Source organism: Aquarana catesbeiana, linkage group LG03 (genome assembly GCF_042186555.1).
Source record: "Aquarana catesbeiana isolate 2022-GZ linkage group LG03, ASM4218655v1, whole genome shotgun sequence".
Classification (NCBI taxonomy): Eukaryota; Metazoa; Chordata; class Amphibia; order Anura; family Ranidae; genus Aquarana; species Aquarana catesbeiana.
Genome location: NC_133326.1, coordinates 632,297,523 through 632,324,226, shown reverse-complemented (window position 1 = coordinate 632,324,226; position 26,704 = coordinate 632,297,523). Strand labels below are relative to the sequence as shown.

Here is a 26,704-nt window from a genome sequence, read left to right as displayed (position 1 = left end):
TTAGTAATGCGGAGACTGAAGGAATGAGGTGAGGAGCAGAGAGATAGATTTGTGTGTCGGCAGCATAATGATGGTACTGGAAGCCATGGGAGTTTACCAAGTGACCAAGGGAGGAGGTGTAAATGGAGAAGAGGAATGGTCCGAGGACAGAACCTTGGGGGACTCCTACAGAAAGAGCAAGTGGAGAGGAGAAAACAGAGTTATAGGTAACACTGAAGGAGCGCTGTGATAGGTAGGAGGAGAACCAGGAGAGAGCAGAGTCTTGAAGGCCAAAAGAGTGGAGTTTATTGAGGAGGAGGGGATGGTCAACAGTGTCAAAGGCTGCAAAAGGGTCTAGTAGTATGAGTATTTATAATTAATTATTACAGATAAAGTTAATGCACAGAAAAATACTAAAATCTTTTATGCAATACAATATAGTCCAAAAGTTGCAAACAGTAAACCAAAATCCTTATAAATTCATCACCCTCCAATCTTCTACTGCAAATGAAAATACTCTTCTTCCACGGTGCTCCTCATTGTCCATACTACATGGTAGTGCTCTCACCCTAAAAGGTTGGCCTCTGAATCACAGGAGGTTATTCATGCATAAACAGCCTTTGGAACCACTTCACTTCTCTTTTTCCTGAACAGCCTTATAACTTTTCAAACATATTGGCACAGTGCCACTCATGCATAGCAATCCATAGTGCTCTCCTTATATATGTATTTAAAATACAATACAATAGAAATAGGGATGAGCGTAAGTTCAACTCGAACTTGGGGTCTTCGTTGGCTCGCAAACAAACCGAACATATGGGGCGTTTGTGGGAAATTTGAGCACCACGGAACGCCCCATAATGCACTGCGAGATCGCAGTGCATTGACGTCTGATGATTGGCCAAAGCATGCACCTGATCTGCATGCTTTGGCCAATCACAGCGCGCTCTGCTGCAAGAGCCATAAAAGTATAGGCCTGGAGCTGAAGCGCAGCGTAAGAGTAGGGCCAGCATGATGGGGTTTTCCCTATAAGGCTATAGCAAGGTGGGGGTTGTTAAGAAAGTGACACAGTTGGTAGGAGGGTTAAGTATCAGGAGAGATTAGATAAGAGGTACCCATTGGAGGATAATAGGGTGGGGCAGGGTGTGGCTGGGTGGTCCTAATGGGTTGCTAGGTGGGTGTTGGTCTGTCAGTATCACTTGGAATTTGGACAGCAACCGAGTAGATTCTCTGACTAGTTTAGCTGTGTCTGGCAGCTAACAGAATTAAGATGGAGGATCTTGACAATATGCTGGCCAGGATTCGCGCAGCGACGGTTGCCAATGGACCGCAATGGCTACGTGATCAATTATCTGGACTTTTGTCGGGGCAGGTAATTGCTACACCTGCCCCTTCTATTACACGTGCTAGGAGGTCAAGGCCTCCTGAGCGTTTGAGCCCTGAATTGACTCCGAGGGGGTGTCGCCGCGCTGGGAGCCCAGTAATGGACCCTTCAGCTTCCGCAGCCAAGAGAACGCCTTCTCAGCAGGCTAGCGGAGCTGGGAGGAATCCTCTTCACAGGCGTCCCCCTGGGGGAAGAAGTGGGTCAGCCACACGATCCCACCCCCCTTCTACAGCTTTACAGGACCATGCGGCTGCCTCTGTGGGTGCTATACCCACCATTAGAGCAGCCCTGCGGGGGAGAGTGCGTTCACCCAGTGCCGGCCTGATGCCTGGGACGGCCGGGACTGTCAGCAGAAGAAGCAGAGGTTTCCAGAGGGGAGCTGGCGCTGAGCCTACAGCTCAGCGGGACCGGCGTACAGCTTCTGTCACAAGCCCTAGGCAGAGAGCGCAGCAGGGGAGGAGGAACTCGAGGGAGAACGGAGTGGCGGCCTCCGGCGACGTCATCGGCCGGCGCCTGTCAACGGGGCGAAGTACGGGCGTGATACATGAAGAGGCAGAGCGGTCGGAAGGAGAACTGTCAGCATCTGAGGATGGAGAGGTGGGGGCGGCCCAGGGAGAAGAGAGGATGATCAGATGCAGGGATCCGGAGTGACGGCTGAGCGGTCTGGGCAGCCTGGTAAGTACTATCCATGTGTGTCTTATGTGTCTACTGTTATGTCGTCTGAGTCTGCTGTCAGTACAGGAATGTTGTCACAGGGGCAGGTACAGGAGAAGGGGGGCTCTGTGGCTGAAGGAGGACAGCAATCTATGGGGGGGGGGTGCTGTGATGGGCCTAAGGCAAGACTCTGCTGTTAAGGAGATAGCCTTACAGGACACGGCTGTGAGGGGGGGTCCTTGCTAGGGGTGCCATCGGTGGTGCCGGCAATGGCAGCCGGGATGACTGGTGTGGCTGGACTACTACAAGCATTCATGGCAGGTTTCAGCGAGGTGCTAGCCAAGTGCGACACGGGGACAAGTGCGACTGGGGTTGTTTCCCCGGCGTCAAGTGCGACTGGGGTTGTTTCCCCGGCGTCGGCATGGACGGCTGCGCAGTCTCCGATAATTTCATCAGGGGGTGTGGCCAGCCAGGGCTCGCCTGGGGGGCTAGCGGGAGGGGTATCGGTGACGTCCCCCCAGGAGGGGGCAGGGCAGGCGGTGGTGGCTACGTCATAGAGGCATCATCGCAGAGCTCAGTCAAGGAGGCTGAAGAGGGAAAGAAGTCCACGGGGGACACCGAGGGTGTGCGTTTAGCGGACGCGGCAAAATGCGAAGTATATGTGTGCTTCGAGGGACCGCTGGGATATCATTTAAAACAGGAAGTGCGTGACAGGAATTGGAAAGGTGAGTATGTGGAGATATTCTCCCTGTTACCCCTAGAAAAGTTTAACCTGGACAAGGTCAAACCGGATGAGAGTAAGAAGGAGGAAGAGGAGAAGCGGCGATACCGGTTTATTCCCAGGACTTTTGGGAATTGGCTACAGGCGTTCAATATTCTTGCCAGTGTCATAGGCAAGAAGTCTCCAGATCAGTGCTCCGTGCTGTTTTGTTACGCGGATGCAATTGGTGAGGCGCAGAGGGTGTACGGGGGAGTGTCCTGGTTGCGTTACGATGAACAATTCCGTCAACGCAAGGCGCTCAGGCCATCAATTAGGTGGGACCACAAGGATATCAGCTTGTGGATGAAGTTGATGACCCAGGCGCGGGCGACAAACACCCCCTTTTCAGGGGGGGCTGGTGGAGGAGCAGGAACTGCGTCACCGTCGGCCAGAAAGTGGAAAGGTTTCTGTTGGCAGTTCAATGAAGGGAACTGTAGATTCGGGGAATCATGCCGGTTCCGACATGAAGGCTACGGGGGATCTCATCCACTTGCAAAATGCTTCAAACAAAACAAAGGTAAGTATGGTGAAGCTGGCAAGATGGAGGACGCCAGTGAAGGTGGAAAAACTGGCTCCATTCCTAAGTAGGTATCCTGATCAAATGGGGGCACGGCTTCTTTTACATGGTTTTTCTGTAGGATTTAGGATCCCTTGCACTTTATCCGGTGTTCCTCCTGTCCCTGCTAATTTGTTGTCGGCACGACAACACCAATCGGTGGTGTTGGAGAAATTGGCTAAGGAAGTGGCTTTGGGTAGGATGGCAGGCCCTTTCGAAGCACCCCCTGTAGCGGAGTTGGTTGTCTCTCCGTTGGGAGTGGTTCCCAAGAAGGAACCCAATTCTTTCCGGTTGATCCACCATCTTTCATATCCGCATGGTTTGTCGTTAATGATGCCATTGACCGCGAGTTTTGTATGGCGTCTTACGTATCTTTTGACAAGGTGGTTAGTTGGGTTTGGAAGTTTGGCAAGGGGGCTCTTTTGGCGAAGACGGATATAGAATCGGCTTTCCGCCTTCTTCCGGTGCATCCAGACAGCTTCCGTTTGTTGGGCTGCATGTGGGAGGGTCATTATTTTGTCGATCTCTGCCTGCTTATGGGTTGTGCCGTATCTTGTTCACTTTTCTAAACGTTCAGCTCCTTTTTGGAATGGGTGGTGAGGGACGTGTCCAGTTTGCATTCCATAATTCACTACCTGGACGATTTCTTGGTGATTGGCCCTTCAACGGGCAGGGGGTGCCATATTCTGTTGGCCACGTTGCAATACATTTTTGATTTATTCGGTGTACCTTTGGCGCAAGAAAAAACTGAAGGGCCGGTCACCACGCTGAAATTTCTGGGGATTGTGATTGATACGGGGCGTATGGAGTGCCGGCTCCCCTTTGATAAGGTGGAGGACATGCAGGCAGCAGTGTCCTTTGCCCTCGGCAGCAACAAGATTCGCTTGCGTTCAGTGCAGTCTTTGTTGGGCCAGTTAAATTTTGCGTGCCGCATTATGCCCATGGGCAGGATCTTCTGCAGGCGTTTGGCTTCGGCCACGACGGGGGTCAAGGCACCGCACCATTTTGTGCGTTTGTCTAAGGCACACAAAGACGATTTGCGGGTATGGCAGTTGTTCCTGGCACAGTTCAATGGTAGGTCATTGTGGATGGATGCGATGGTTTCTGCGTGCAAATTGGAGCTTTATACGGATGCGGCCGGGGCAGTCGGTTACGGAGCAATCTTGGGGAGTCAGTGGAGTGCTGGTGAATGGCCGGACTCATGGCACAAGGCGGAATTACTGGGCAATCTGTTGCTGTTGGAGCTATTTCCCATTGTGATGGCGGTGGAAATTTGGCAGCAGGAATTTAGGAACAAACGGGTTCTGTTTCACTGTGACAATCTAGGGGTTGTACAGGCTATTAACAAAATTTCCGCTTCTTCCCCACCGGTGGTGCGTTTTCTGAGGCATTTAGTGCTGTTATGTTTGTGTCTGATTTGTTACGTTCGTGCTGTTCATGTGCCGGGTGTGACCAATAATGTGGCTGATGCTTTGTCTCGCTTACAGTGGGACGGATTCAGAATGTTGACGCCGGGAGCGGAGCAGCATGGCAGGCCTTGCCCGGACCACTTATGGGACATCGCATTCGAACGGTAACACGGCTCATCAAGGATTCTGTGTGCACTGCTACGTGGACCACATATGAGAAGGTTTGGGGGGAGTGGCTTGCACTCGAACGGGAGGTAGGTGGATGTGCTAGCGAAGGTGACCATTTGTGCTTGGTGCTAGAATTCATTGGCAGGAATGTGGAAGGTGGAGTTTCCGCATCCAAATTGGGTCAAAAAATGTCGGGCTTGGCTGTTTGGTTTCAATTGTCTGGGGTTGGGGATGTCACCAAGCATGCTTTGGTGAAATGGGTTTTGTGGGGCTACAGGCGGGGTAAGAACACACGGGATTCCCGCCGCCTGGTTTCATTCAGCATGCTAGGGGCTATCATAGGTGTCATGGGTGAGGTTTGTTCCTCGCCTTACGAGGCTGCGCTTTTTAGAACGGCATTTATTTTGGCGTTTTTGGGGCGTTCAGAATTGGAGAATTGGTGTGCAGGTCAAAACGGGGTGGTGGTGGTTTGGACTGGGCTGATGTGGTGCTTAGGGATGAAGTGGTGTCCCTTTTAATTCGCAGGTCCAAAACTGACCAAGGTGGTAAAGGTGCATGGGTTACTTTGGGGGAGGTAAGGGGCTCGCCCTTGTGTCCTGTTCGGGCAGTTCGGGAATGGTTGGAGGTCAGGGGCACGGACCGCGGTCCTTTGCTTCAACATTCATGCTTCAACAGTAATGGGTTTGCGTTGTCTAGGTTTCAGTTTGGGGCCGTTTTCAAGAAGTGTCTCCTGGCTGTGGGTTTTTCGACACAGAATTACTCCTCCCATTCTTTCAGAATTGGAGCGGCTACCAAAGCGGCCCGATGGGGCCTGGAAGACAAGCTAGTGCGTCAACTTGGTAGATGGGAGTCACAACGTTTTCGACTGTATGTACGGCCTCATCTATTGTGAGATTGTTTAGGTCGTAGGTAAGCACGGTTAAGTGGGGGTGTAAGGTGATCATGTTTTACGTGTGTTTCTGTTTCTTGTGTTTTCTTACATGTTTGTGGGTGTTCAATTGTGTTGTTTATGTTTTGTGTTACTTTACAGGTTCGGAATGTTTGGTGTGGATCCTGGGCCATTCTTACGTTTTCTGGGGGTTAAGAGGGCTGAGGTTAGGCAGGATGGTCGTCAGTTGGGATTCTCCAGAGAACAGGTCAGGATCAGGTGGATCGGGGTCAGGGGCATGTTGTGGTCGAGGGTTCTTTCAGAAGTGCACCATTACGCCAGGCTTGACAGGCCCCTGACGTGCTTTTACTTCATGTGGGAGGAAATGATTTGGGGCTCCGGGCGTCCAGGGAATTATGCAGAGACATTTAATCTGATCTTTTAGGATTGCGTACCCTGTTCCCGGACACAATTGTAGTATGGTCGGACATGGTGGCCAGGGCCTCCTGGCGTTTGGCTGTATCTGTGGAGCGCATTAATAGAGCCAGGATCAAGATCAATAAGGCTGTAGCAAAATTTTTGTCCGCAACGGCGGTTTGGCGATTTGTCACAGGGAATTAGAGCAGGATCCGTTGTGGTACTTGAGAGGGGACGGGGTTCATTTGAATGCAGTAGGGATTGATCTTTGGTTCCTGGGCTTATAAGATGGCATTCAAAGAGCTCTGTGGGTGTGGCAGGCCGCCCAGGCCTAAGGTTTCACGCCGGGCGTCTTGGCAGAGGTCGTAGGGATTTTGAAGGCGGGATAGTGAATTTCTTTGGAAAAAGATGGGTTGGGCCCATCTCTGGTAGGGGTGTACCTGCCCTAATAAGGGCGGGAGTAATAGTTGGCTGTATTGGCTGGTGAATTTGCCTGAATTTGTCCCAGAGCTGGCGTAAAGCAAGGCTGGGGGCCATAATAGGCGAGGTAGTGCCAGATACAGAAATTTGAGCCGTCAAGGGTGCCTTCAAAAATCCTATGCAGTTTTTTCAAGTCAGTTATTTCTTTTATTAAAGTTTTGTTATGGTTTGTTTTTTGTGTAATAAAATAGGCTGCTATGGCCATTTTAACCCAAAAACAAGTTGTCTGGCTTAATTATTGTAATTTGGTAAGGTGGTAATTGGGTATTGGGTGATGGCATACAGCCGATAATGTGGGCAATACCCCAATCATGGCCTAAGGCAGCGTGATATATACATTCTTTATATGTTACAATTTCAGTGCACAGCAATTAACTCCTTGTGCTCAATGTGCAGAGGGGACAGGACTTGGAAGATCGTGGCTATCACCAAACTAACAGTGACTACTACAGTGATTGTCATCTTCCCTAGTGGCCCCTCAGCTATGAGATATCCATGTGCACACTGGTTCAAATAGGAACAGCATACGTATGCAATAAAGATCATACCTGGAATGTCACTTCCAACATTTGATAACTACACAAAAACCACTCTGAATATTTAACAAAACAATACAAAATACAAAGTACAGTTAAAGGTGAAAGGGCAGAATATTATGAATATTATTTTTATATGTATGTCATTTGTTAAAGTGATAGTAAAGTCTTGTTTTTTTTCAATAAAAATAACAAACATGTTATACTTACCTGCTTGTTTGCAGTGGATTTGCACAGAGCAGCCCAGATCCTCCTCTTCCTGGGTCCCTCTTCTGTGCTCCTCCCTCCTGTCCAGTGCCCCCACAGCAAGCAGCTTGCTATGGGGGCACCCGAGCCGAGTCACAGCTCTGTGTCCATTCAGACATGGAGCTGCTGCCCGGCCCCTCCCCTCTCTCTCATGATTGGCTGAGTAACTTTGATTGACTCAGGCAAGGCAAAGAGGGTGTTTCACCGCTCAGGTGGACACAGACCCAGGTGTGAGATTGATGTAAGATTTCCAGAGTAGAAGAGTTCCAGGTGCTGGCTAAATGCTAAATGGAACAGGCTTGAAATGAGAAGAACTGGATGCCGCACACCGGATGTAGTAGAAAACTTGACTTTATTAGAAAGATGGGATCATCAAAAATACAAGACCATCATGCAGAAAGTACAGGATGAGCTGACGCGTTTCACACTCGGAGCTATGAGTAAGCACTCAGCTCCGAGTGCGAAACGCGTCAGCTCATCCTGTACTTTCTGCATGATGGTCTTGTATTTTTGATGATCCCATCTTTCTAATAAAGTCAAGTTTTCTACTACATCTGGTGTGCGGCATCCAGATCTTCTCATTTCAAGCCTGTAACTTTGATTGACTGTTGGGGCGGCTGCTGCACACAGAAGGCTTTTTATCTTTATACACAGAATGCATTAAGATAAAAAAACCTTGTGACTTTGCAACCACTTTATCTTTCTTTTTAACCATTAAAGTGGTAAAAAACGTAAACTATAACTATTTCTAAATCTTACCCCCCCCCCACCTACTTATCCTGCTTAACCTGAGATCTGTTAATTCCAGGAGCTGTGGTGCCACCCATAGGCTCCCATGGCCCAGCTGCTGTTGGCTGTCCCTCCTCTCCCCTGCAGCAGCTGCTCACTGACACAGGGGAGCCAGAGCTGCGGGAACACGTGACCAAACAGAAGTGGAATAAGAATAGTACACAGATATCCTTTAAACAGGTTAGGCAGGATACATTGGAGGAGGAAGTAGGGAACACTTTTAAGAATAGATATAGTTAAGTTTTTCTACTTTAACTGTCTCATTCTCTGTGGTCAACTTTTTAACCTTTTCTATCCTGTTTAAATCTCCTGTAAACCATATAGAAGTATTCTACTGACATTAGTCAATACTACTGTGGGCCCATTCACACCTTGTGACCCGGTGCATCACATTAACAGTCATGTGTTCATGCACTTTTTCTGGCGTGCCTTAATGTGTGTTGCATTAGGTGGACCATGCTGGCAACACAACAAAACATCCAAAAAAAGGACATGCACCATTTTTGCAATGCAGTACACCACAACACATGATATGGGTTACCGTGCTTTAAATCGCATGTGCGATGGGATGTCATTGAAAATGTACAGGACTGTACTGACAGCCATTGATGCAACATTGTAAGAGGGTACTGTAAGGTCCTGTAAACTTTTTTTAAATTTTGCATAGAGTGGGGAAGAATTAGAACCTCTGTCATGTTTTAAATACTGTCTATGACCTTTTGGGGAGATCTAGACTCAATATTATCCTGATGAGCATTGTCACTAGGAGAAAAAGTAGTTGTCACTACAACATAAGTAAAGAGACATCATCTAATAGAAATAGGTGTTCTATTGTGTTGAGGTCAGGACTCTGTGCAGGCCAGTCAAGTTCCTCCATCCCAAACTCGCTCATCCACGTCTTTATGGACCTTGCTTTGTTGCACTCGTGCGCATGACTAGGGCAGTCAGATAACTCACTACCCCAAACATACATGTATAACAACTTATCATTACTAATAAATGATGACACTGACACCTGCTGGATGTAAATGGCCTGCTCTGCCTTTTATTATCAAAACCAATAAATAACTTATTATTCAAACATTATTCATAAATATTCAAAAACTATTCTGAAACTAATCCAGCTCCAATCCCACTCTTTGGTTGCAGGACCCTGACGACCCCCACTTCCACATTTTTGGTCTGTAATACTTATGGTTAGCATCTGTCCCAAGCCGCCATAAATTGCCTTGAGGACCACTAACTGACCACAGACCCCCAACAACTTATTACCCGATAGTCTAAACTTAAAAACCAGACTGACCGGGAAGACTCAAAACCTGAGAATGGATCCCCAGTCTCTCAATACCTCAGGTATTTATGCTTGTCGCCAAGGGCCCAACCGCCACCGAGGCACAAGTGTGAAACCTTACACTTGTGCCTGCTGCCACACCAGCAGTGCTCTGCGAATGCCATCCTCCAAACTCAACGTCCAAAGGTCAATCCCGACTGGGTTGAGATGTACCCCATCCCCCCGCAAGTACTTCCAAGTGTCCACCTCAAACTCCAAATGTCTTACCACCACTCCACCATTACGGGCAATAAACCTACCCACCTCCTTGTTGACCTTGATCCGAGTCTTATTAATTTTTTCAATGGACCTGGCACCCCTCCAATCCAATCTAGCTACAATGTCCGACCATACTATGATCATTTTAGGGAAAGAGGTCATCAACCTGAGAAAGTCCCATTTTATGTATTTTATGACCTGTCGCATGGGCCTAATGGATAAATCATTGCCCCCCACGTGAAGGACCAAAATATCTGGAGGCTGGTCGAGCCGTGCGAAGCGATGGACCTCCGGTACCACCTTATGCCACATCATACCTGGCATCCCAATCCACCGTATCCTGCCCTCCTCCCTAGCCAGCCTCAACTGTCTACCCTCTGGCCTAACATCAGCCCTCTTTGCCCCCCAAAAAACATAAGAATGTCCCATGATCCAGATGAGACATTGGGGGAAATCTGAAAAGACATAACAAGAAACATACCCAGCCAGGGGTAACACACAACATAAAAGATGTACAATAGTCATGAAGAAACACAAACACATCATAACAAATGAGGACGAACATACAACCGGTATCTAGTGGATTCCCACCTGCCAATCTTTTTTATGGTTTCGGAAGGAAGTCCCCACCAAGACGCCTCAGTGGCCGCCCCGATACGAAATGAATGAGCTGAAAATTCCTCCGGACTAAATCTACCTGCCTGCAGGCACTTACGGAAAACTGCCGTAAATTGAAACCTGGACAAGCATGATCCGTCAAGATGTACTAGCAATGCCCCCCCCCGGCGGTCGAAGAGCCATAAAATGCTCTAAGGCTGCCACCGGGAAAAATTTTTCACAGCAGCCCCTGAATAAGTCCACCTGGATCCCTTTACCCAGCTGATCCGTTTTTGACCGCCTGACCCAGATCTGTACCGCCCCTACCGAGAACTGTATATCCCCAAGCTGCAGACCCCCTGCTACCCGCCTGGAGGGTGAAACCAGCTCACCAATTCAAAACGACCCAAAAAAGGCCAGCACAAAAGCTGCACTAAAGAGAACCTGCTCATAGGACGAAGAACATACTGCCTTCCGATTCCCTAGAATTTTTTCGAGCACCTCAAAGGACACCGGACGTCTGGAATCCGGTTTGGAACTGCCCTGCCGGTAGCCCCTCAGCGCCCTCCTGACCACAAAAGATTTTGTGAAATCTCCATAACCTGCTAGTTGAAATAAAAATGCCAAGGCCGCCATCTTCTTCCCAATTGCAGCCCCAGAAACCCCATTTGAGTAGTTACTACATATAAAGTACAACAAACAAGCCTGTATATCTTTGGGGTCCTCTGACCCGCCTACCTCCTCCAGAAGCACAAACCATTCCTGCTAAACTTTTGAATACGCTGTCCATGTTCCAGCGCTGAGAGATTGCCTGATCAATCCAGCGGCGACTCCAGAGCAAGTTTCCATAAACTTGGCGGACATGGCTCCCCTCTGAATTCCGCCTCCGGTGCCAGCGAACGAAATTCTTCCCACTGGAAACGAGATAAAGCATCCGCTAACTTGTTATCCACCCCGGGAATGTGTACCGCATATATAAAAATATTCAACCTCAAACAAAAAAAGTACCAAGTGCCTCAACAATCTTATCACAGGTGGGGAGGAAGCTGTAATGTTATTAATCGCCGTTACTACACCTATGTTGTCACAATTGAACCTAACTTTTTCGTTCCGCAATACCTCCCCCCAAATTTCCACTGACAAAACAATGGTAAACAGTTTCAACAAAACCAAATTCTTCAGGAACCCTGCCTCCCTCCAAACCTCCGGCCATGGTTCACCACTCCATCTCCCCTGGCAGTAAGCACCAAAGCCCACCGAACCAGCCGCGTCCGTGAACAAGACCAAGTCAGCATTGCTGACTGGCCCTGTTTGCCACACTGAACGACCATTGAACGATTCCAGAAATACATCCCAAATCTTTACGTCATCCCTAAGTTCTTTGTTAAGCCGCACAAAGTGATTGGGTACCCATACCCCCGATGTCGCTGCCGCCAGCCGTCGGCAAAAAATGCGTCCCATTGGAATAATCCTGCAAGCAAAATTCAATTTTCCTAACAAGGATTGCAGCTCCTTCAATCGAAGCTTATTCCTGACACGCGCCATACTCACCTCCCTCCTGAGGGCCACCAATTTGTCCGCTGGCAACCTACATTCCATAGCCACAGAATCGATCGTGATTCTCAGAAAAAACAACTCTGAAGTAGGTCCCTCCGTTTAATCAGCCGCCAACAGGAATACCAAACCGCTCAGCCAGGTGTTGAACTGTTCCTAGCAACACCCCGCAACAACGGGACTCCGGAGGGCCTATACATAAGAAGTCGTCCAAATAGTGGATGACTGAGTTAACCCCAGCAACTTCCCTAACTGCCCACTCAAAAAATGAACTAAATGCCTCAAACAGGGCACAAGAAATAGAACAGCCCATTGGGAGGCAACGATCTATAAAGTAAGACCCCTGCCAACAACATCCTAACAAATGACAACTTTGGGGATGAACTGGTAGCAACCTGAAAGCAGATTCCACGTCCGTTTTTGTCATGAGGGCCCCTTTTCCGTATTTTCTAACCCACGTGATATCCGCGTCAAATGATGTATAGGTAACCGTACAAACTTGTGGGTCGATACCATCATTCACTGAACTACCTTTGGGATAAGACAGATGATGAATCATCCAAAACTGCCCTGGCTCCTTCTTCGGAACCACACCTAACGGAGAAACTATCAAGTCTGGCACCGGCGGGACAGAAAATGGGCCAGACATCCGACCTAACGCCACCTCCTTCCCCAGTTTTGCCGACACGACCCCATGATGGAGAAGTGCTGACTTCAAATTTCCAGACACAGGAGGAACTTCCCGTACCGTACTCGGAATTCTAAAACCTTCCCTAAACCCTGCTTCCAACAAACTAGCCACAGCCCTATCCGGATACCTACTTAGAAAAGGTAGCATCCATTCCAGTCTCACCGGCGTCATCCCGTTTTCCAGCGACATCCCCAGACTTCCCTTTTCCTTGCTTAAAACACCGCATGAGGGGGTGTGTACCACGGCACCCGGAGCATGCGTGTTTGTAGTGACACGAGCTGTCAAACCGGCATGTTCCTTCATTAAACTGCCAGCAAACCCCTTTTTTCCTAAGGGACGGCGATCCTGCGGAGGAAGCGCCGCCGGCCCCCCTGGAAAAAACGGACTCGCAGCCCTGGATGAAGTCATCAACTTCATCCAAAGGCTGATATCTTTATGGTCCCATCTAATAGAAGGACGAATGGCCTTCCGCTGACGAAATTGTTCGTTGTACCGAAGCCACGCTAAACCACCGTATACCCTGTGCGCCTCACTGATGGCTTCAAGATAGCAGAATAAGGCCGAGCAATTCTCAGGGGCTTTCTCCCCAATCACGCTCGCAAATATCGCAAACGCTTGCAACCAATAAGCCTGTACCTCCTCTTTTCTTCTTCCTCTTTTTTACTTTCATCCGGCTTAACCGGATCTGGGCTAAACTTCTCCAGTGGGAGCAGGGAAAATATTTCCACAAACTCGTCTTTCCAGATTTTTTCCCTCACCTCCTGTTTCAAATGAGCCCCCAAAGGTCCCTCGAAGCATACATATACTTCACACCGCGCCGCATCAGCCAATCGCACCTTTTCTGCGTCCTTGTCCTTCTGCGCCACTACCGCCGCCGAGCCCGCAACGTCTTTTTCCGTCTGTGTCCCTGCCACCACCCCTACCTTCTGCACCGGGGGGGGGGGGGGACTGTGCTTGCTAATTCACTGGCCCCCGATGGGGGTGTCACCCATGGCCTAACCGGTGCCGCATGCTGCTTGCGATGCACCACCCTCAAAGCGGCGAAGTCATTCCCGTAAAGAATCCCAGAGCCCCTCTTCCTTACTTCCCCCAGTGGAACCCTGGACATCACTAACCCCTTTGCTAATACCCCCAGCACACGGGACAGACAAGGCAGGAGAAGACAATGACATAGATTGCTTACCAGGCTGCGTTGGGCGAGAAGACCCTCCAGCCGCCGATTCCGACACCACCACCGCCTCCTGGGGCTCCTCAGTTAGCTCACCCTCTTCACTGCTGCTCTCTGCTGCCGTTGCTAGGTCCTGCGACCGACGCCGCTCCTCTTCCGCTCGCTCCCTTCATTCTGAAGTTGGTTGAGTGACCTGTGGTCTGAGGCTAACTTCCCCCCAAGGGCTCCGTCCTCCGCTGCTGTGTCCTTCCTTGATGACATCATCGAGCTGCGCCGCCGATACGGCCAGCGCACAGGCATCTCTCTGGCCAACCCTCCCAGGCCCTGACTTGGACCTGGAGGTGGGGCCTCCCGACTGACGCTGGGAGACTGTAGCATGGCTTCTCCCACTAGACACAATGGCGCCCCCCCCGATGCCGCTGTTCTCCCACGCTGGGCCACCACTCTGACCGGAGCATCGCCAGATGTGGCGGCCGCATGCACCTGCGCTCGGATGACGACGGAGGGGACAGGCATCGGAGCCCGGTGAGTGTCTCCCCCTCTCTGACTTTGCCATGGACGGGGATTCCTCCCAGGCCCCCTACAAGCTGACGAGGGGGTCTGCCTAGCAGGGGGGCCTGAAGGGGCCCAACTGGGACTCCCAAGCCGGCGTTGAGTCCTGGGGGTGTTGTCTGGACTAAGGCGCTCAGGAGACCTGGGCCTCCTAGCCCGTGTGGGAGCAGGCCCCGGTGTAGGGGGGCCCTGCGTCACCCTCTGCAGAGAAGCAGCAATCCGAATCTGCAGCCAATCAGTGCCATGAATCTCTGCTGCAGCCCTAAGCTGTCCTAAAAGCTGGTCTAACCCACTCATCTGTCTTCTTCCGCAGCCCTGAACTTTTCAACCTGCTTTCTTCCTCCAACTGCTGACCTCTGATCTCAATCCCCTCGTGGACTTCACCTACCACTCCTCCCCCCTGACTTATACACCAATCTGGTAAGTTTAATACTTTTTACAACCCACACCTACTTTATTTAACCCTTTTCTCTCTGTAAGTTACTTACACCCTGTCATGTATGTCCTGCGCCTACATTTTCAATTCTGGCTACGTACATGTCTGTCATGTTGGAACAGGAAGGGACCATCCCCAAACTGTTCCCACAAAGTTGGGAACATGAAATTGTCCAAAATTTCTTGGTATGCTGACGCCTTAAGAGTTCCCTTCACTGGAACTAAGGGGCCAAGCCCAACCCCTGAAAAACAACCCCACACTATAATCCCCCCTCCACCAAATGATTTGGACCAGTGCACAAAGCAAGGTCCATAAAGACATGGATGAGCGAGATTGAGGTGGAGGAACTTGACTGGCCTACAGAGTCCTGACCTCAATCCGATAGAACACTATGAGATGAATTAGTGCGGAGACTGTGAGCCAGGCCTTCTCATCCAGCATCAGTGTCTGACCTCACAAATGACCTCACTCGCTTCTGGAAGAATGGTCAAACATTCCAATAAACACACGCTTAAACCTTGTGGACAGCCTTCCCAGAAGAGTTGAAGCTGTTATAGCTGCAAAGGGTGGACCAATTCAATATCGAACCCTACGGACTGGGATGTCATTAAAGTTCATGTGCGTGTAAAGGCAGGCGTCCCAATAATTTTGGTAATATAGTGTATGTGTTAATGAGCTCCCACTGCCAGTTAAGACCATCAGGCCTCCAATGTGGACATTGCTGTCATTACTGCTTAAAGGGCCCTCATATCATTCTTATTAAACTTGATCTCTCATTAGGATTAAAGGTTAAATAGGCCGGCTTGGGTTCCCCCTTTAAAAGTTTTGCAATAATTAATGATTAACTCTTGCTTATCCTTTCAGGTCATGTTCCAGTGGTGTTCCTTTGTACATACATGTATATAATATAATGTTACAACCAAATTATCTTACTTGTGTTATGGTAGAAGAATGCCTCTGCTGAGCTAGGACTGTTACCCAAAGCTCAGTGGATCTATTACCTCCTCGGTGTAACAATATTTTCTTTAAGTTATTTCAGTAAACATTAACCACTTCAATACAGGGCATTTTCACCCCCTTCCTGCCCAAGCCAATTTTTAGCTGTCACACTTTGAATAACAATTGCGCGGTCATACAACACTGTACACAAATAAAATTTTTATCATTTTTTCCCCACTAATAGAGCTTTCTTTTGGTGGTATTTGATCACCTCTGCGGTTTTTATTTCTTGCGCTATAAACAAAACAAGAGTGACAAGTTTGAAAAAAAAACACAATATTTTTTACTTTTTGCTATAATAAATATCCAAATTTTTTTTTTAAAACAATTTTTTTCCTCAGTTTAGGCTGATACATATTCTTCTACATATTTTTAGTAAAAAATATCGCAATAAGCATATATTTATTGGTTTGCGCAGAAGTTATAGCGTCTACAAAAAAAGGGGATAGATTTATAGCATTTTTACTATTATTTTTTTTTTACTAGTAATGGCGGCGATCTGCGATTTTTATTGTGACTGCGATATTGCGGCGGACACATCGGACAATTTTGACACATTTTTGGGACCATTCACATTTATACAGCGATCCGTGCTATAAAAATGCATTGATTACTGTATAAATGTGACTGTCAATGAAGGGGTTAACCAGGAGGGGGCGCTGTAGGGTTAAATGTGTTCCTAAGGAGTGATTCTAACTGTGGGGGGAGGAGATTCACAATGGGGAGGAGACCGATCGGTGTTCCTCTGTACAAGGAACACACCATTGGTCTCCTCCCATCTGACAGGACATGGATCTGTGTGTTTACATACACAGATCCACGGTCCTGCTCGGTTACCGGGCAATCGCGGGTGCCTGGCGGACATCGCGGCCGCCGGGCACGCGCACCAGGACCCGAGTGACGCATCGCGCACGCGCCCCCTAGGGATCCTGGAAGGCAGCGCCGTCATATGACGCCAGCCCAGGATAACAGCTGCACCGTCCCGCTGTCATATGACGGTGGGCGGGCAGCAAGTGGTTAATAGAATATAAACGCACTGAGTTGTTTGAATTAATATTTAAGGTGGTGAAAAGATGTCTGACCCCAGAGTGTCAGGTGGGTTGAAATGTTCACAAGATCATAGCGGGGTAGATGCAATAGCGTCCCTAGGGGGGGCCAGAGGGGGCCCTGACCCCCCCAACATTATGCTGTGCCCCACCATGTGACCCCCAATTGACAATTTTTTTTTTTTTTTACACAAAAAGGCATTGTCTTTTTGTTTGCATTCGTAGCAGATGCGCCACTTCTTACTCGGGCCGCCGCTGGAGTAACACAGTCTCTATTGAGAGGGAGAGCATCCTCAGTCAGCTCCTGCGGGTGATTCCTCCCCCCTCCCTCTGCTCGCTTACACTGAATAATGCGAGCGCTCACACAACCATGGCCGCCCGATCTGCTCCTTCCCCTGCATCCTTATTGGCAGGGAGAAGAGCGAGTTGCAGGAAGGACTCCACCAGGACTCTCAGTTACTGAAAAAAACAGACTGGTTTCTCCCATCCTTAGGACAGGAGAACCAGCCTGTAAATTCCAAGAGATGCCAGACCAGCGCTGTCAATAGCAGTGGCAGGACAGCAAGAGGAGGCTGGGGAACCCCACAGTGGCAGAACACCAGGGCACGGTGGCAAGACAACCTTTGCAACCTTGATAGTTCTCCCACTGCTTTGGACCCTTATATTTTCTTGGTATGCTGGTGACATATATCTCTTGTTTTCTGCCACCCTGGGGAGACCTAATACAGTGGGAAGGGAGCTCACTGCAGAACATGTAAAAGGGCCCATTGTGGGATCGTAGTAAAGGGCTCCAGGAGATTAATTATATATAAATATATATATATATATATATATATATATATATATATTTATATTTGCATTTTATAGTTGCCCCCCTACTTTTGTCCCTGTCGCCCCATGTGCCCCCCTTAAATATGAAAGCTGGAGACGCCACTGGGTAGATGAGCTGGTAATTCCAAGCAGTCCCCAAGGGGTCTTACTACATGTTATTTATTTATTTTAACTGGCCTGTTGGGGGGCCTTTGTGAATTAACAGACCCCTAATGTTTTACTTTTGAGACAAAAAAAGAGACTAAGGACAGATATTTCCCATCCCTTTCTCTGCAGCCTCAGCTGAATTGGACAGTGAATAAATAGAAAGCGCTCTGTGCTGAGCAGCTGCCTCTTTATTCACCAACTAAAGCATAGTAATCACAGTATACCAATCATTCACTGTGTTCATTCAGAAAACAAAGGGGCCTGTAAATAGGACATACTTACCAGCACCCCCTTACAGCTTCCACCCCCCAGCTCTCCATCCTGAAACAATTCCTTCCCCTGTGTGCCCACAGCAGCTGGCAGGAGAGGAGGGAAGCCAGCAGCATGGAGGGGGGCCTAGCCTAGAGAGTGAGGGGCGCAGATCCAAGAACCCCCCCCCCCCCGCAGTGCAGCCAGAAGGAGAAAGAGGACTCATCGCCAAAAGGGCCTCATCCCCACAACCCTTGCCCTTTAACAAGGGGACCCCCAGATCCCGGCCTCCCCCCTGTGTGAAATGGTAACGGGTACATTGTACCTGTACCATTTCACAAAAAAAGTGTCAAAATGTAAAAAAAAAAAAAAAAACAAGACACAGCTTGGGACAAGTCCTTTATTAAAAAATAAAAAAATAAAAATGTCCCACGAAGTCCATTCATCTTCTTCTTCTTCTATCGCTTCCCCGTGGCATCAGAGGGGGAAGTTCCTGTGCGTCAGAGGGGGCGGGGTCACCCGGGTACGTCACTGCGTGGCCCCGCCCTCAGTTATATAAGAACTGTCAAAGGCGCTGAAGCGTCATACGGCGGGAGCCTCCCATGGAGGCGGTCGGTGGCGGGTTTTTTCTTTTTTTCGGTCCGTCAGCGGAGCGATAAAAGAAGATGAATGGACTTCGTGGGACATTTTTATTTTTTTAATGTTTAATAAAGGACTTGTCCCAAGCTGTGTCTTATTTTTTTTAACATTTTTTTTCTGAAATGGTGTGGGTACAATGTACCCGTTACCATTTCACACAGGGGGTGAGGCCAGGATCTGGGGGTCCCCTTGTTAAAGGGGGCTTCCAGATTCCGATAAGCCCCCCCCCCGCAGACCTACACAAACACGGGTTGTGGGGATGAGGCCCTTGTCCCCATCAGCATGGGGAGAAGGTGCATTGGGGGGCTACCCCAAAACACCCTCCTCATGTTGAGGGCATGTGGCCTGGTACGGTTCAGGAGGGGGGCGCTTTCTTGTCCCCCCCTCTTTTCCTGCGGCCTGCCCGATTGCGTGCGCTCGGATAAGGGTCTGGTATGGATTTTGGGCGGGACCCCTACGCCATTTTTAAAAAAAAATTGGCGCAGGGTTCCCCTTAAAATCCATACCAGACCTGAAGGGTCTAGTATGGATTTTGAGGGGGACCCCTACCCCATTTTTTAAAAAAAATTTGGCGCAGGGTTTCCATTAATTTCCATATCAGACCCAAAGGGCCTGGTAATGGACTGGGGGGGATCCCATACTCTTTTTCAATGAGTTTTATCTATATTGCTGAGACCCGACAATTCATTACAGCCGCGAGCAGTTTTATATGACAATTTTTCCTTTAGAAACGTCATTTTGCTGTGGTACTGTTCTAAACACGGGGACACTGAGCCACTTTACAGGCATACTATAGACACCCCCCAGGCACGATATTTAAAGGAATATTTCATTTTTATTGTTTCACTTTAAGCATTAAAAAAATCACTGCTCCTGAAAAAACGGCCGTTTTTAAAAAATTTTTTTGCATTGATACATGTCCCCTGGGGTAGGACCTGGGTCCCCAAACACTTTTTATGACAATAACTTGCATACAAGCCTTTAACCACTTACGGACTGCCCACGGCAGTTTTACATCAGCTGTTTGAAGGAGGGTATCATTGTTATGGCAGCAGCTAGCTGCCATAACCCCGGTATCCTCTTCTTAAGCTGGCGGTCCGCTACAAGATAAAAGTGGTCTCTGCGGCGGATTCACCGAGAGATCACTTTTATCGGTGGTGGGAGAGGGGCCCCCCTGGTAAGCGGTGGAGGCGATTGCGTCCTGTCAGTAGCTGGGTATGGAGACGAGTGAGGGGAAGATGGCCCCCACCTGTCTCCATACAATTGCTAGGCGGAAGCGATGTCAAAATGTCACTTCCGCCCACAGCTCGTAAAGGTTCATTTTTTTTAAATAATTTTTTTAAATGACCATTTTTTTTTTTTTTTTTGTTTTTTATTGCATTTTAGTCTAAATATGAGATCTGAGGTCATTTTGACCCCAGATCTCATATTTAAGAGGTCCTGTCATGCTTTTTTCTATTACAAGGGATGTTTACATTAAAAAAAAAAAAAAAAAAAGTGTAAAAATAAAGGTAAAATAAATAAGAAAAGAAAAATTTTTAAAACGCGCCCCGTCCCGACGAGCTCGCGTGCAGAAGTGAACGCATACGTGAGTAGCGTCCGCATATGAAAACGGTGTTCAAACCACACATGTGAGGTATCGCCGCGATCGGTAGAGAAAGAGCAATAATTCTAGCCCTAGACCTCCTCTGTAACTTAAAACCTGTAGAATTTTTCAAACGTCGCCTTTGAAGATTTTTAAGGGTAAAAGTTTGTCGCCATTCCACGAGCGGGCGCAATTTTGAAGCGTGACATGTTGGGTATCAATTTACTTGACGTAACATTATCTTTCACAATATAAAAAAAAAATAGGCTAACTTTACTGTTGTCTTATTTTTTAATTCAAAAAAGTGTATTTTTTCCAAAAAAAGGGCGCTTGTAAGACCGCTGCGCAAATACGGTGTGACAGAAAGTATTGCAAACAACATTTTATTCTCTAGGGTGTTAGGAAAAAAAATGTATAATGTTTGGAGGTTCTAAGTAATTTTCTAGCAAAAAAAAATGTTTTTAACAACAAATCTCAGAAAGACGCTCGGTCCTTTAGTGGTTAAAATGAGCACTTTTGATTATTCATGTTCGTGTCCCATAGACTTTAACGTGTTCGTGTGTTCTGCCAAATTTTTTGCCTGTATGTTCTGGTGCGAACCGAACTGGGGGGTGTTCGGCCCATCCCTACCTGTCAGCACTCTCAGTAGTCTCAGGAAAAGCGTGGCTAGCTGGTGCCACTAGACAGCGCGGCTCTTTCTTCTTCTTTCAGATGGAGTTTCACCACACATTCCTGTCACCTCTCCTCCACTCTCTCTTCTTCTGCTGACAGCACTCTCTCTGTAGTGCGGTGTCGAAAACCTGTCTCTCTCTCTTTTAATCACCTCAGTACTTCCCTCTCTTCCATCACCTCAGCACTTCCTGAAACTCCCCTTTTTCCCATTCCTGCTACACAGGCTATACGCTGCACCTTTGTTTTGTTTTTTTATGGTACCCTAAGCAAAAAAGGAGGATTTACCCCTTGCAGTACAGAGGGGTAGTTTTTAAAATGTACCTGTCTTTATCATTTTATAACCTGGCATTTTCTAATGCAAACATTCAGTTCACAATACTTTCAAGAGGTTCCAACACTGAGGGGCATAGGAGTGCGCAGCCTATCGCATTAGGGTGTGCACCCCAAAGCTCAAGCACACACTACCGATCATGCACAATGTTCATTCAGAAAGAGAAGTGGCTGATAAATACATATTTACCGACCCCTTCCCTCACTCATCCTAAAACATCCCCGCAACAACAGCTGGCAGGAGAGGAGGAAAGCCGACAGTGCTGCAGAGGGAAGGAGGGGGGAGCCAGGGCAGTAGGGGGAATCTGTGCTGCACAGGGTGATTAGGGTGTGCCTGGGCACACCCGGCACACCCTGTGCGCACGCCTATGCTGAGGGCTTAGGAAAACATTTTTTTATTGTGATTAAATGGCAATATAGTGTAAAACTCCAGCGGTACATACCATGTTTTCCCGAAAATAAGCCCGAGTCTTATATTACTTTTGGCAACAAAAGGCACGGTAGGGCTTATTTTCGGGGTAGGTCTTACCATGTAATGTGCTGTCTTCTCTCCCGCCCCTCCCTCTCCCTGCCCGACAGGAATCCCCAGTGTGAACTGAGTTAAAATGCTTGTCAAATCCTATAATCCACTCTATTACAGTAGTATATATTGTACAATGTGTGTGTTTCTGTAATACTGGAATTCTATAATGTATTGCTATTTATGTTGTGCTGCCATTTTGACTGGAACTCCAATGCACATATACAGTGTATACAAGCACACCTTCCTGACAGTGCACCGAAATGCCAGTGAATGAACTGTCTTGGCACAATGCATGTTAGATGTGAATGAACAATGTTTGCAGATCACTTGTGAACATTACTTGCCACTGTTTTATATGGCTGTGACCAGTGGCGGCTGGTGTTTTTTTTTTGGGGGGGTGTCCCGCAGTCAGTCTCCTCCTCCTCTGCATCACGGCGGCTTCCGCCGCATGTCTCCTCCCTCCTCCTCCTAGGAATCCAATAGGATCGCCTGTCCTTTCAGCCAATTGGGACCCCCTTCCTGATTGGCCAGAAGGAGGATCAGTGTGAGAATAGCGAATATTAATTCGCTATTCTCACACAACTGGGTGGGCTTGGAACCCTGAGTCCACCCTTTTTTTGAGGCCTATTAGAGCCTCTGGCTCTATTCACGTGCTTCAAACCTCCCTCCCCATTGGAATCCATACTCCGGCACCCTGCATGTAGATTAGGGGGCTGCACGCATGGGCAGGGGGATGGCGCCCATGCGCCCCTAATGGAAGGCCGCCACTGTCTGGGAGTTTGATATCACAGCCGTGTGCTATTGGTTGATGGAGGGGGCGGGCTTGCAGTAGGATTTGGAAAAGCCATGCAACATATAATTGCCAACAAACATCACAAAAAAGCTACTTAGAAAGTTATGGTGCAAACAGCCAGAAGTTCACAAATATTGGTTATGTGAATAGTGTACAATAAACAACAATATAAAAGTTTGAATAAAACACAACTTATTTACTAACCACCTCCATCATGCTGAGTACAGGTCCCTTGTATGTGATAGATCACTAAGAGGCTGCAACCTGAGGAAAGACAATATATAGGTATGTTATTGCCATTAAATAGTTTCAAGCTCTGTGCTGAACAAGGAAAAACATGTTACATGACTATAAACTTTATTATATAGTTCAGCTAAACTGAGCAATTCGCTCAGATGAATGTCTTTAAAGGTAAAGTACAGCCAAACCTTGTTTCCGTTCTGCACTCCCGTGACCTGTTTTCAGCAGACACTGGGCTGAAGCGTGCTGTCAACTGACATCACAGGGACCAGACCAGGTAAAGATCGCGACCATATGGTTGGGATCCACCAAGCAGCCTGGACTGACCCCCTTTACATCCCAGCATTCCAGGGGTAGAGCAGAGAGCCGATGACTGACAGTAACCAGCTCACAGAGAGGAGCAACGCGCTGTTTGGTCGCTTGGTTCTCAGTGTTAGAGCCCGTGGGGGACAGATGCAGCATCGAAGCGATGCTTGATCCACCTAGGTAAGTATGACTTAAAATTACAGAAAAAGTCCAGCAGAATGTGACTACTTCTGGCTATACCGTGGATAAATGAGAACTGTCACAGACTTGTAGTCCCTCCCTAGTTTTATTGCTCACCTTTGGTGGTTCCTGTCCACCATGAGGTGTTCCCACTCTTGCTTGCTCTATAATATTATATACAAATTTAACTGGGAGTTAAAATACAATTTTTAATCTTCTAACAACTTGTGGCAAAATATAAAATATTCCATGGACTCAACATGCCTATCAGTAAATAGCTTGGGGTGTCTACTTTCCAAAATGGGGTCATTTGGGGGGGGGGGGGGGGGGGTTGTGCTATCTTGACATTTTATGGCCTTCAAAACTGTGATAGGTAGTGAGGAGTGAAATCAAAAATTTACACCCTTAGAAATCCTGAAGGCGCTGATTGGTTTTCGGGTCCTGTATACGGCTAGGCTCCCAAAAAGTTTTACACATAAGGTATCCCCGTACTCAGGAGAAGCAGCAGAATGCATTTTGGGGTGTAATTTCACATATAACCATGCCCTGTTTGAATAATTTCTTTGTGCAAAAAAAAGTGTAATTTTCCCGAAACTTGTGAATAAATATAAAATATTCCATGGACTCAACATGCCTATCAGGAAACAGCGTGGGGTGTCTACTTTCCAAAAAGGGGTAATTTGGGGGGTTTTTGAACTGTCCTGGCATTTTATGCACAACATTTAGAAGCTTATGTCACACATTATTTTATTTATTTCAGGTACTTATATAGCGCCGTCAATTTACGCAGCGCTTTACATATATTGTACATTCACATCAGTCCCTACCCTCAAGGAGCTTACAATCTAAGGTCCCTAACTCACATTCATACATACTAGGGACAATTTAGACAGGATCCAATTAACCTACCAGCATGTCTTTAGAGTGTGGGAGGAAACCGGAGCACCCGGAGGAAACCCACGCAGGCACAGGGAGAACATGCAAACTCCAGGCAGGTAGTGTCGTGGTTGGGATTCGAACCCACTGCACCACTGTGCCGCCCCACATATCACCCACTCTTCTAACCACTTGAAGACAAAGCCCTTTCTGACACTTTTTGTTTACATGAAAAAATGTTTGTTTTTTTTGCAACAAAATTACTTTGAACCCCCAAACATGATATATTTTTTTAAAGCAAAGGCCCTACAGATTAAAATGGTGGGTGTTACAATTTTTTTTTCACACGGTATTTACGCAGCGATTTTTCAGACACAATGTTTTGGAAAAAACACACTTTTTTTAATTTTAATGCACTAAAACACACTATATTGCCTAAATGTTTGATGAAATTAAAAAAAAGATCTCATACTGAGTACATGGATACCAAACACGACATGCTTTAAAATTGCGCACAAATGCCTTTACAGGTTACCATTTTAGATTTACAGAGAAGGTCTACTGCTAAAATTACTGCCCTCGATCTGACCTTCGTGGTGATACCTCACATGCATGGTGCAATTGCTGTTTACTTATGACACCAGACCTACGCTTGCGTTCGCCTTTGCGCGTGAGCACGGGGGGGACAGGGGTGCTTTTTTTTTTATTATTTAATATGCTTTTTTATTATATTTTTTAAACTGTTCCTTACATTTTTTTAAAATCATTTTTATTGTTATCTCAGGGAATGTAAATATCCCCTGTGATAACAATAGGTAGTGAAAGGTACTCTTTTTTGAAAAAATTGGGATCTCTCCTCTGCCCTCAAAGCATCTGACCACACCAAGATCGGTGTGATAAAATGCTTTGCCAATTTCCCAATGGCGCTGTTTATATCCAGCGAAACCGAAGTCGCAAAATGCTTGTAGCTTCCGGTTTCTTAGGCCATAGAGATGATTGGAGCCATTCTGGTCTCTGATCAGCTCTATAGTCAGCTGGCGGAACCACTGGCTGCATTCTCGGGTTCTCTGTTGGGACAGGAGAGCCCAAGAAAACTATGGAAGAAGGGGGGGGGGAACGTTTCCTCCCACTGCTTATAAAATCAGTCTAGAGGCTAATTAGCCGCTAGGATTGCTTTTACATGAAAGCCGACCGCTGGCTAAAAAGAATGATACCAAGATGATACCTAAACCTGCAGGCATCATTCTGGTATAACCACTCAAAGTCCAGCAACATACCAGTACGTTGCTGGTCCTTGTTGGGCATACATTGTAATGTTCTTTTTTTTATGCAGCCTGTAGGCTGAACAAAGAAAGAGAGAATGATTTTTGGGTATGCCCACCATTAGAATACCGCCCTTCATCCACCTACTTCTAATGATGGGCATACATGCACCATTTTCTTTTACCTGTGGTGGTGAAATCACCTCCTACAACGCTGGAGTCGCTGATTTACGTATCGTGGGAGCAAACACTGTTGCTGTCAAGATAAATAAATCAGTGTTGCAGCTGAATGGTGTACCTGCTAAGCCAATGATGATTAACAATAAAACAAAGTAACATTACAGTATAACAGTTATGCCCTGTACACACAACCGGTTTTGCCGTCGGAATAAACTCTGAAGGTTTTTCCGATGGAATTCCGCTCAAGCTCTCTTGCATACACACAGTCACACTAAATTCCGACCGTCAAGAACGCGGTGACGTACAACACGTACGACGGGACAACATGTACGACGTCTCGTATTTGCTTCAGAGCATGCGTCATTTTTGGTACGTCGGAACAGCATACAGACGAGCGGTTTTCCCGATAGGGATTTTTTTCCGTCTAAAAAATATAGAACATGTTCTCTATCTAAGTGCGTCTGAATTTTCAACGTAAAAAGTCCGATGGGGCATACACACGGTCGGAATATATGATGAAAAGCTCCCATCGGACTTTTTCTGTCGGAAATTCTGACGGTGTGTACGGGACATAAGACTTACCATACCTGCAAAGCAAATACAATAAAACATAGTAAAAATATTTTTTAACGCAATCTGTGCCTAAAAAATATATGCCGAAGCATGGGGGCATCCGCCCCTAAAGTTAGGAGAAATTACTCCTCCACCCCTGCCTCCATGCTTCGGCAAATAGTCGCAAAATGCTTGTAGCTTCCGGTTTCTTAGGCCATAGAGATGATTGGAGCCATTCTGGTCTCTGATCAGCTCTATAGTCAGTTGGCGGAACCACTGACTGCATTCTCGGGTTCTCTGTTGGGACAGGAGAGCCCGAGAAAACTATGGAAGACGGGGGGGGGGGGAACGTTTCCTCCCACTGCTTATAAAATCAGTCAAGAGGCTAATTAGCCGCTAGGATTGCTTTTACATGAAAGCCGACCGCTGGCTAAAAAGAATGATACCAAGATGATACCTAAACCTGCAGGCATCATTCTGGTATAACCACTCAAAGTCCAG

The 26,704-nt window shown here is 47.4% G+C and overlaps 1 protein-coding gene across 6 annotated transcripts in view; it reads right to left on the bottom strand.

Annotated features, from left to right (window-relative positions):
* ADGRE5 (adhesion G protein-coupled receptor E5) overlaps positions 1-26,704 on the bottom strand; it is a 432,832-nt gene that overhangs the window by 378,999 nt on the left and 27,129 nt on the right. For all 6 annotated transcript variants that reach the window (XM_073622463.1, XM_073622473.1, XM_073622462.1 and 3 more), the window contains exon 2: positions 22,815-22,871. In XM_073622463.1, the coding sequence (XP_073478564.1) occupies positions 22,815-22,871 (57 nt within the window). The remainder of the gene's footprint in view (positions 1-22,814; positions 22,872-26,704) is intronic.